At 24.7% G+C, this 10,266-nt stretch overlaps 2 protein-coding genes across 2 annotated transcripts; both read right to left on the bottom strand.

Annotated features, from left to right (window-relative positions):
- Positions 1–807: 807 nt before the first annotated feature.
- On the bottom strand, positions 808–4,709 carry LOC128960084 (uncharacterized). The gene is made up of 7 exons (XM_054306155.1): positions 4,605–4,709; positions 4,371–4,506; positions 3,736–4,110; positions 3,301–3,652; positions 2,821–3,212; positions 1,251–1,562; positions 808–1,142 (listed from the first exon to the last, which is right to left on the bottom strand). The coding sequence occupies exons 2-7, from the start codon at positions 4,501–4,503 to the stop codon at positions 808–810; spliced, it is 1,899 nt and encodes a 632-aa protein (XP_054162130.1). The 5' UTR covers positions 4,504–4,506; positions 4,605–4,709.
- Positions 4,710–6,381: 1,672 nt separating this feature from the next.
- LOC128960083 (uncharacterized) lies at positions 6,382–8,254 on the bottom strand. Its single transcript, XM_054306154.1, has 5 exons — positions 8,201–8,254; positions 7,906–8,047; positions 7,425–7,805; positions 6,938–7,307; positions 6,382–6,763 (listed from the first exon to the last, which is right to left on the bottom strand). The coding sequence occupies exons 2-5, from the start codon at positions 8,006–8,008 to the stop codon at positions 6,382–6,384; spliced, it is 1,236 nt and encodes a 411-aa protein (XP_054162129.1). The 5' UTR covers positions 8,009–8,047; positions 8,201–8,254.
- Between the last annotated feature and the right edge of the window lie 2,012 nt (positions 8,255–10,266).

Here is a 10,266-nt window from a genome sequence, read left to right as displayed (position 1 = left end):
TATTTACATGAAATTTTATTAATAAATAAAGTTGATTAATTATAAATTTTTATTTTATAATATTTAGTTATATATATACTGTTCAATTCAATTAATTAAACATAAGTGCTATTTGAACAAACATTATCATATAATATAATTGATACATACGATCTATCTGTATAACTATCATAAATTGAATCAGATTTTAGCGATAAATATAAATGTTCACTTAAATTGCAATCACTATTTATAGTATTATTATTATTATTACTACTACTACTACTGCTATTACTCCTATTATAACTATTATTAAATTCATTATTAAGTTGTTTGGGTATAGTCGTCTGAGCACTGGTATCACTAACTGAGCCCATCCTAATGGATCGATTATACTGTTTTGTGATAATAAAGTTAACTAAATTGAATAAAATAATCGATAGCGACAGTGTTAGAAACTCTATGATTATAAATACAAATGAATTGCTATCCAAATATTGGTCAATAATAAATGGTCCGATCAGCACAAGTATGCCTCGCCATAATTGAAACCAAGCACTGATACGATTGGTCACTGGCAGGTATTGGTTAGCATAGGCAACAATGCCGGCGTACATTGCCGAAAATCCCATACACATAACTAGACTGGCCATCCATAGACACTCTATTGATTGTAGCGCCAGCACCAGTAGTAATGTACCAACTGTTGAGATAATATAATGCATGGACAGTATGGTTCTCAGTTGTAAACTTATATAAATATGAATTCAAAAAAATAAATAAATAATAAAACAGTAAATGAAATAAAATGCTAAATAAAAGATAACATTACAGATATGGGAGACCTATATTGATGGCCACACCGAGTGTATACAAAACAATGGACACCGAGTATATGTCCTGGGCTTCTCCGCCATTGAGTTTCAACGGCGATCGTTGATAATAATTAACGGCAAACTTCATAAATATTGTCTCATTGACCATATATAAGGCAAACAACAGTGCAAACAAATGGCAGACAATTTTTTGCTGACTATTTGGCCGATCAAACAGTTTACTATCGACTGGTGTTTCCTCATTGAACAACCCATTGAGTGTTTTGTTGATATTATATGACTTTTTGTATGGCTTCAAAAAATACAGTACAGTCATAGTTATCGGAACTATATATAAATGATTCATGAATATTATTTTTTCCCCAAAAATTAGCATGTTTAAAAATTGTAAAATATACTATACTAAGTTAATAATAGTACCAATAATAATGATACCGCCAATTAGGAAGGTGCGCCAATAGACAGGTGATTTTGTAGGCCTAAGCAATATTGTTGAAAATATCGATCCAACACCAAAACACAGTTCCAATATCTGTACGATTGGCAGTCGACTGTCTGTCCACAGTTCAATACCCCATACATAGATATAGGTAACAAATATACCGGAACACAGGCCTATCATAGCGGCACATATATACAGTGTGACCACTTGTGTCGTCAGTGGTATAGTAGCCGAAAATATTGTCAACAGTATAAATGATAGGCTAACCCAAAGTTGTCTATTGAAACGCTCTGATAGTAATAGTACTGTAAATAAATTGGGTATAATTAGACTATGTTTTTATTATATTTAAAATATTGCTAAAATATAATTAAATAATAATTTATATTTAAATAATTAAAAATAATAAAAACCTATTATTGTTCCAAAAATAAATGAGCTAGTTTCAATTGTTGTAAACTGTCGGGTAATTTGTCTCATCATATCTGATCCAATAGTTTCCAAACATTTTGATAAATACTCCCAATCGGGTGCATAGAGTGAGTATACAATACCCTAGAGTTTTAATTTATAATTATATAATTAATAAAATTTATAATATAATATATTATTACTAAATCATTTACTGTATACATACATAAGCAACTTCAATTGCCAACAATAGTTGTGTGTATAGATACTTGTCCAGATCATTTCGTAAACTAATAGATGACATTTTAGCCATTGATTCTAATATTGTTATAATTATTTTTTTGATTTTATTTAATAATAACTTGAAAAGTTTAATAACATTGTTTGACTTCAATGTATAAAATTAAACATTGTATTACTGTATTTGACTTTTATTTACGTTATGCTGAACATTGACATTGGATAGAAAACAATATATATATAATAAATGTTTTTATTTAATTAAATAATTTTTTATGAGTTTTTATTTTATTTCATACTATTTATTTTTCTTATTGTTTATATTACTAAATAATTTCACATATCTTATACAATATATAAAGTCTATATACGATATAATAATTTATTATTATATAATATTTTAGTTTTGAAAGATTTTGCGTTATTTTTAAAATTGATTATCTTTATACATAATATACAGTAAGTATATATAATATTAGGAAGTATACTAAAAATTTATTTAATAAATATTAATATTAAATTTTTTTTATTATACTTACAAAATTTTATAAGATATTATTATTAGCAACAATAATAAAATCAAAACGGTTATAAATAGATAATTTTAATATTTATTTTTTTTATTATAATAAATAATGATAATTAGCTATTAAATAAAATTAATAACAAAAATGTTTTTTTTTAATAAAAATGAATATCACAGTAAAATTTTGTTATAATTAGCTTAAATATTGCACAAATTCAATAAAATTCAATTAAATTTTATAAACAAAACAAACTAACGGTAAATAATTTAATTACCGGTAAATAAAAAAATTTAAATAAACTAAATAATTATTATTAGATTAAGACAAACAAATAAATAAATAAATAAATAAATAAATAAATAAAATCAAACAAAATGTCTTTTACTATAATATTGTTGTTGTTTGCTGTTATAATAGTCGGTTTTGTCAATCAATGAGCTGCTGATCACCAAAAACAGTACAACCGATAGGAACAGTAGCGATAACTCTGTGATGACAAACATAACTGAATGAATTTCGACAATAAACTCGACGACTACCGGTGCGATTAGTGATACCAATCCTCTGGCAAATAGAAACAATGCTAATAACCGGTCAGTTAGGTTCAGGTGATCGTCGATGTAGGTCAGTATGGATGAGGTCATGGCTGAAAATCCCAGTGACTTGACCAGTGTTGCCAACCATACACAGGCCAGTGAATGTCGTGCCGGCACCTGTAGTACGGCACCGATAATTATGATAGCGAAATGTGAGGTTATGATTGACTTTGTAGTGAAACTATTAATAGATAATAAACAATATCTTAAGTTTTCAATAGATAAGCGCTGATAGTAATAACTAGTAGTTTTTTTTAATATGGATATACCGGTATGGATATGCAATATTAAGTACTAGTCCTAGTGTATAGATGACTGAGCTGACAGTGTATATCGTTGACGACTCATCTTCGGTGATACCGATCGGCGAAAATATTAGATAAACAAAACCATATTTTGTTGTCATTGACTCAAACGTTATATAACTGACATACAGTGCGGCAAATAGTAGTCGTATTTTACGGCCAGAGTTAGTATTAAACTGTTTGCCAGTCGTCGTCGTCGTTGTCGAGTGATCTCCCGGTGCTGCCTGTGATTGATCACTAGGATAACCAACGATAGAATAGGACAATACTTTTGAATCGGGTTGTAAACAATAGACGACAAACATGAGTACCGGAGCTAATATATGATAATTGTATGATAATATTTATCAAGTTTTTTGGTACTTGTGTGTGTGTGTGTGTGTGTGTGAGTGGTATTACCTGATAAAATACAGGTGCCATATAATAAATATTGTAGCGATAGTAGCAATTGGTCGTCACTGGTATCGCTGCTAAACATAAGCTCATTAAGAAACGGCTGCACTCCATGTCTGGATAACAGATAGCCTACAGATAGACAAAGTTGTAATATCTGGAGCACAGGTAGTCGTTGATTAGTATTGCGCCGCCACATCTCGACAACAATGACAGTGACAGTTGAGTAGTAGATAGCAGATCCGTGTCCAATGAGCACCGATAGTACATAGAGAAGCACTTCGTTGTTGGATAAAAGTATCAGCAAACATGAGACAGTGAATAGGGTATAAAATGTTGCCGACACCAGCTGTCTATTGATGAACTGGTAGCTAAATGACACTTTAATTTTTATATAGAGATGAGATAAAATGATTAACAAATTCAATTAGTATATAATAACCTGACTATTATAGATATACCCATGTTAGCTAACCAGTGTAAGTAAATCAAATAATATATTATAAAATAATTTGAAAGTTATAAATTAAAAATGTTTTTTAAATAATCAATTATAATTGTTAATATATATGTAATGTCAATTATAATATATGTTAAAATTCATAAATAAAATTGATGTTGATAATAATAATAATAATTACCGATACTGGCCACAGTAAACCCGGTAGTTTCTAGTGTTGTAAAGGCCCGATTAGCCGAACCCGATGCCGATATATTGGTAATGAACATGTATTTCGTGTAAAACCAATTGGGCGCAAATGTTGTATACAACATGGACTAGGATCATTTATATTTGATTTGAATTTATTTTTTTTTTTTTTGATAAATAAAATGTTTCCTAGATGAATTTTGTTTTATTTATATGATATACTTACGTAAATAACTGCAGTAAACAATAGTATAACAGTGGACACGACAGTCACATTTTGGCCATTGTATGTAAAGTGTACCGACTTTACTAACAACCCGTTGTTATTATGTAAACTCATTGGAAAAACATTTATTTATGAATATACTGGTAATTATTTAGTTTATAATTTAATAAATAATTAAAAATTTAGCTACAATTTTATTAAATAACATGTTTTAGTGAAAAAAAACTACTAATAATACTCAAATAAAGTTTTTATTATTTTATTGTTTTTTATTTTGTTGTTTTGTATTAGTGTACAGTTTTTTGTTGGTGTATTCAATACATTAATTGTGTTCACATATCTATTATACACTAAATGCTTTGTAATGTATTGTTTTATAATTAATTTTTAATGTAAATGTATTAAACAGTTACAGTGTTTAGCTGATTAGGTTATCTGATATTACCCTGACAATTTATGATTATTATTATTTATTTTTTTAATGTTAAAATTTGACAGTAGTGTTTAATTTTATTGTTATTAATATTATTATTAAGAATTATTATTGTATTTATTATTGATTAATTAATATTAATAGTAAATAGTATATACTATACATGAATAAATAATAAAATAATTTATCCCAAAAAAATATTTAATTTTTTATAACACATAAAATATGTGTTTAATACTATTTATAAATATAAATAATTTTTATTTATATATCATTGATAAGAAATATAAGAAAAATGTATTTAAAGTGTATTTAATATATATTTAAAATGTATTATTTTCAGTATTATTTATTACTTTATATACTATTACAGGTATACATAAAAATATTGTTAATTAATATAAAAAAATTAGAATAATTTTTCATAATAAAAATAATCAAGAAAAAAGTAATTGACTTTTTAACAATTTATTAAAAATAATTAATAAATTAAAAATTTTAATAGTTAGTGTGTATGTGTGTGTATGTATGTGTGTGTGTGTGTGTGTGTGTGTGTGCGTGTGTGTTATACTCATAATAATATATACTAAATGCTGATAAATAACATACTATATTGGTATATCAATTTATTAATCAATTTATTAATCAATTATTATTTAATATGCTGTAGTAGTTTTGCAATAAATAGTTTATAATAGTTAATAATTTATAATTTATTATAATATAAATAATCTTAAATTAAATATGTGTTTAATTTTAATTATAAATAATAGTAAATTTTATTAACATAACATGATACAAATATGATATAAGAAAAATTAAATTAAATTATATTATTTAAATGATTGATCCCAAAAATTGATGGACCTCTCAACAAAAAAAAATAAATAAATAATAAACTATTAAATTATTGTATTTCAACTAATTTAATAATTATATAAATATATTACAGTATTTATATAAAATATATAATGATTTTAATATAAACAAATTTGATATAAAATTTTATAATATTTTGATATTTTTTTTTTGATATTTTATTATAAATTTGAAATATGATATCCTATTGTATTTCACTAAATGACTGATTTTTATAAAAATTTTATATCAAATTTGTTTATATTAAATCATTAATAATTTTATCATCATGAATACTGTAATATATTTATATAAATATTAAATTAGTTGAAATACAATTATAGTATTATTATTATTTTTTTAAAAATATAATAACATATTTTACTATTGTAAATATCATAACTTAGTATAAATTAAATATAAGTATTATAAATAAATAATAAATTAAGTAATTTTAATGAATTTTTATCTCAAAATACGAAATCATTATTCATCGCTACTATGATAGCTATGTCTATAGACTAGTAAAACAATGGCCACAAATGCTGTTAGAGAAAGCGGTACATAAAGAAATTGGACGACAGTATAGACAACGATCTGGTCGTCGGCCAGTACTTTGAAACATATGAACGGCAGTACCAGACCTACCAGTCCTTTCATTGACAAAAACAGTGAAAATAATGTATCTGTTATTGACATATATTGTTCGGCATATGTAATAACATTGGCAAACATTCCCGAATAGCCCAGTCCTAGAAATACGTTTGATGCCCATAGACTCGATAGGGATGTCCTACCCGGGAACTGTAGTATGGCTCCGATAGTAACAAGAAATAGATGTGCGCCAACAGTGTATTTCATATCAACTCTATATTTTTCATAATTAAATGAGTAATACAATAGTGTTATTGCATATATTCGTTATCAGTATATTATACTGGTATTTATGATTAATAATAATAATAATAACAGGTATGCTATAATAAGATACTGTACACTGTTATTATTATTATTACTATTACTATTACTATTATTACTATACCTGATTATAGGTAACAGTAGATTGATAAGCGAACCGGCAGTCATTACATACAATATAGTGTTAATCATTTTCAATGACACATCCAGAGATAAGTTAAGCGGAAGTGATCTGAGATAACTGCCATAGAAACCGGTGCACCGGGCGATTAGCATTACCTCACAAATGGCGAACAGTGCCAACAATAGTGCAAACAATGCCCGAACAATAATACCGGTGCTGTCGAGATCGTCAAATATTTTTTCATCATCATTATTATCATAATTAATAGCACCTTGACCATTACGTTTGTCATTATTATCATCATCATCATCGGCGCCGGTATTATTTTTGTACGGTGCCACAAAGTACAAAACTATCAATATTATTGGTACTGATATTATTGAAAACAGGAAATTATGAAATAGATTACAAAACAAGTTAGTAATAATATTTTAAAAAAACAACTTATATAATGATATGATAAAGTATATACAAATAGCTAACATACCGATCAACATAGTCATACCGATGGCCCACCTGGGCTTCATAAGCCTAGTTCTGACATCCGTGTCCTCATCGATCCGTATTTCGGAACTGATCTCTTGTTTCAATAGAAACTCATATAACGGATCACTCGATATGATGTAACCAACGTTATAGACTAATTGTATTATTTGAACGGCCGGTACACGACTGCCTCGCCAGAGCTCAACTGACCAGACATACAGTGCCGACAGTAGAACACTGGAACCAAAACCAATAGTAAACCCAAAGAAATATAGAGCATCGGGTGTTCCGGCCAGCGGTATGACCGTATAAAATATGGCTATCGTAGCAAATGCTGCGGCCAGTACTAGCTGTCGGCTCAGGTATCTATAGCTGACAGCAACTATAAAATTAAATTTTAAAGTTTAAAAAAAACAAACAATTTAGTTAGTTAAGTACATATAAAGCATTAATATTTTAAAAAAAAATAATTTAATAATTACCTGCCGTTCCCACAATAAATCCGGTGCTCTTGAGTGCCAAAAATATTTTGTGTTTAATTTCAATTTGTTGTTCATCTCTGTGTTTGAATACAACAAATATCATATAAATCCATTCGGGATAGAATGCCTCCAAAAATAGTGCCTGGGTTAGTTTTTAATAATATATAATTGTTGAATAAAATATAAATAAATATTAAAATTATAATTCTATTAGAATAAATAGAAATTATTTATTGAAATATTTATTAAATATTTATTAAATATTAATATAATAATAATAATAAAATTTACTTACAAAACAAAATGCTAGACACGTTAATATACAACTATATAATAAACGAGTTGATGATTGTATTGATGTATTTCTCATTGTTTTTTTTAATTTTATTTTATTTTAGTTAAACTATTTATAAATTTATATTTTTAATATCAATAAAATTTTATTTTCAATTTATATATAATTTAATATTTTACTGTAAGTTAAAAATAAATATTAATAAGATAAAAGATTGGAAAAATAATAATAAAATAAAAAAAAATTTTGTATTATTATTTTCAGTTAAACTTTATTTTCTTGTGTCTAAAAATATAAAATAATCGTTAGAATTACATTTTAATATTTATTATATATACCTTTTATTATATAATGTAGAAAAAACAAATTATTAACTTACAGTCTAAATCCATTAGGTAAACAATTACTTAGAAAATTGCAAACTAATACATTAATAGAGGTTGAAATTTTTATTAGTATAATAACACCATAGGTAATATGATAGATAACATTATAAACATTTATATTGCTTTAATTTAAAACTATTACAGCCTGTAATTTACAGGTATACTATTAGCTATATATATCTTAATAAGTTTTCATAGTAACCCTTATATAATATATAAATTTATTTATATAATCTGATAATAATGTTTTACTAACGGAAATTAATTAATCATCAGTACAGTAGTACTGTTAGTAATATTAAGCACACAAAAAAAACATTGAAACAATTTTTTTACTAATTAACTCTAATTAAAATTTGCATTAACATTTATAATTAATTTCTAAATTTAGTAAATATAATATATAATATTTAAAAAATAAATAAAAAAATACTATAAATTATATTATGTTACTCGTTTAACATTATCGATCAACTATTATGCTAATAATTATTATTTATGTTATTTTATATATAAACAGATAATAATATATTATTTTTAAATATGCTATTTTATGTAATCTTATGTATATATTATTAACTATTTATATACCAATTTTTTTTAGTTTATTGTATAAAATTATTATATTCATTCATTTTATTAAAAATTAATATGTAGATTAATATTACTAAATATTAACAAAAATTTATTCAATGATTTTAAGTAATTCATTAATTATGTATATTCATTGAATAAATAAATAAATAATATTTCAATTAAATTGGCATAAAAAGACATAAAATTTTAATTATACTCTTTTTATTTTTAATAGTATAATACTATGTAAATATTTGTAAGTAGTTTGTAGTTTAACACAATGTCTGAATTTTTTAAAACTTTTGCTTTAAAATATTTAGTGTGTTTTTATACACTGTATAAACTGTATACTGATATTACATAAATATTTAACTATTACTTGCAAAACATAATATTAATATTATAGTTTATTTATAACTATATAATCGCATTTCGATAATATATCATAAGATTATCAATAATTATTTTTTTTTTTAAATTAACTATATTTTCTAAAATTAATTTAATAAATCAATCAAGTTAATATAAATAAATAACTAAATTAAATTACATTTTTAAAAATTAAAAACTAAAATTATTTAGTCAATAAATAGACTAAATAAAATTTCTATAATTCATTTACTATTGTATATATTTATTGTAATTAACTTTCAAATATATTCAATGTGAATAAAATGTTTATTTTTAGATTTTTTATTATTTTTTTTGTTAACTTATATTTGATTCAATAATATATTACTTATCATTGTATATATTGTATATGAAAGATGCTTTTATACAGTTGTTTGATTAAATAACAGAAAAAAATTATGTTTATTCAAAATCGTTGCATTAAAAAAAATTGTTCTTAAAAATTAAAAACAAATATAAATAACAATAATTAGATACAGTATGTATGTATGTATTAATAATTTAAGAGCTAATTGAATTTTGCATAAGTAATAAGCATTTTTATTATATAACATGTTAGTCATGCACTAACACACACACACTAGACATACATACTCACTCACTCACTCACTCACTCACTCACTCACTCACTCACTCACTCACTCACTCACTCATTCACTCACTCACTCACTCACTCAAAACTTCATATTTTTA

This window comes from Oppia nitens, unplaced genomic scaffold, assembly GCF_028296485.1.
Source record: "Oppia nitens isolate AA-2021 unplaced genomic scaffold, nextdenovo-longstitch-racon4-pilon3 scaffold4_pilon_pilon_pilon, whole genome shotgun sequence".
Lineage (NCBI taxonomy): Eukaryota > Metazoa > Arthropoda > Arachnida > Sarcoptiformes > Oppiidae > Oppia > Oppia nitens.
This window is presented reverse-complemented; position numbering and strand designations above follow the sequence as displayed.

What these genes read in the sequence shown, in the direction of transcription:
- LOC128960084 (XM_054306155.1), bottom strand. Translation starts at nt 4,503, where the DNA reads ATGTTGTATACAACATTTGCGCCCAATTGGTTTTACACGAAATACATG. An exon ending in TGGCACCTGTATTTTATCAG is followed by an intron (nt 3,653 to 3,735) that starts GTAATACCACTC and finishes ATCATATATTAG; the next exon opens with CTCCGGTACTCATGTTTGTC. An exon ending in GCGCACCTTCCTAATTGGCG is followed by an intron (nt 1,143 to 1,250) that starts GTATCATTATTA and finishes ATTTATATATAG; the next exon opens with TTCCGATAACTATGACTGTA.
- LOC128960083 (XM_054306154.1), bottom strand. Translation starts at nt 8,008, where the DNA reads ATGATATTTGTTGTATTCAAACACAGAGATGAACAACAAATTGAAATT. An exon ending in ATTTATTGTGGGAACGGCAG is followed by an intron (nt 7,806 to 7,905) that starts GTAATTATTAAA and finishes TTAATTTTATAG; the next exon opens with TTGCTGTCAGCTATAGATAC. An exon ending in CGGTATGACTATGTTGATCG is followed by an intron (nt 7,308 to 7,424) that starts GTATGTTAGCTA and finishes CAATAATATCAG; the next exon opens with TACCAATAATATTGATAGTT.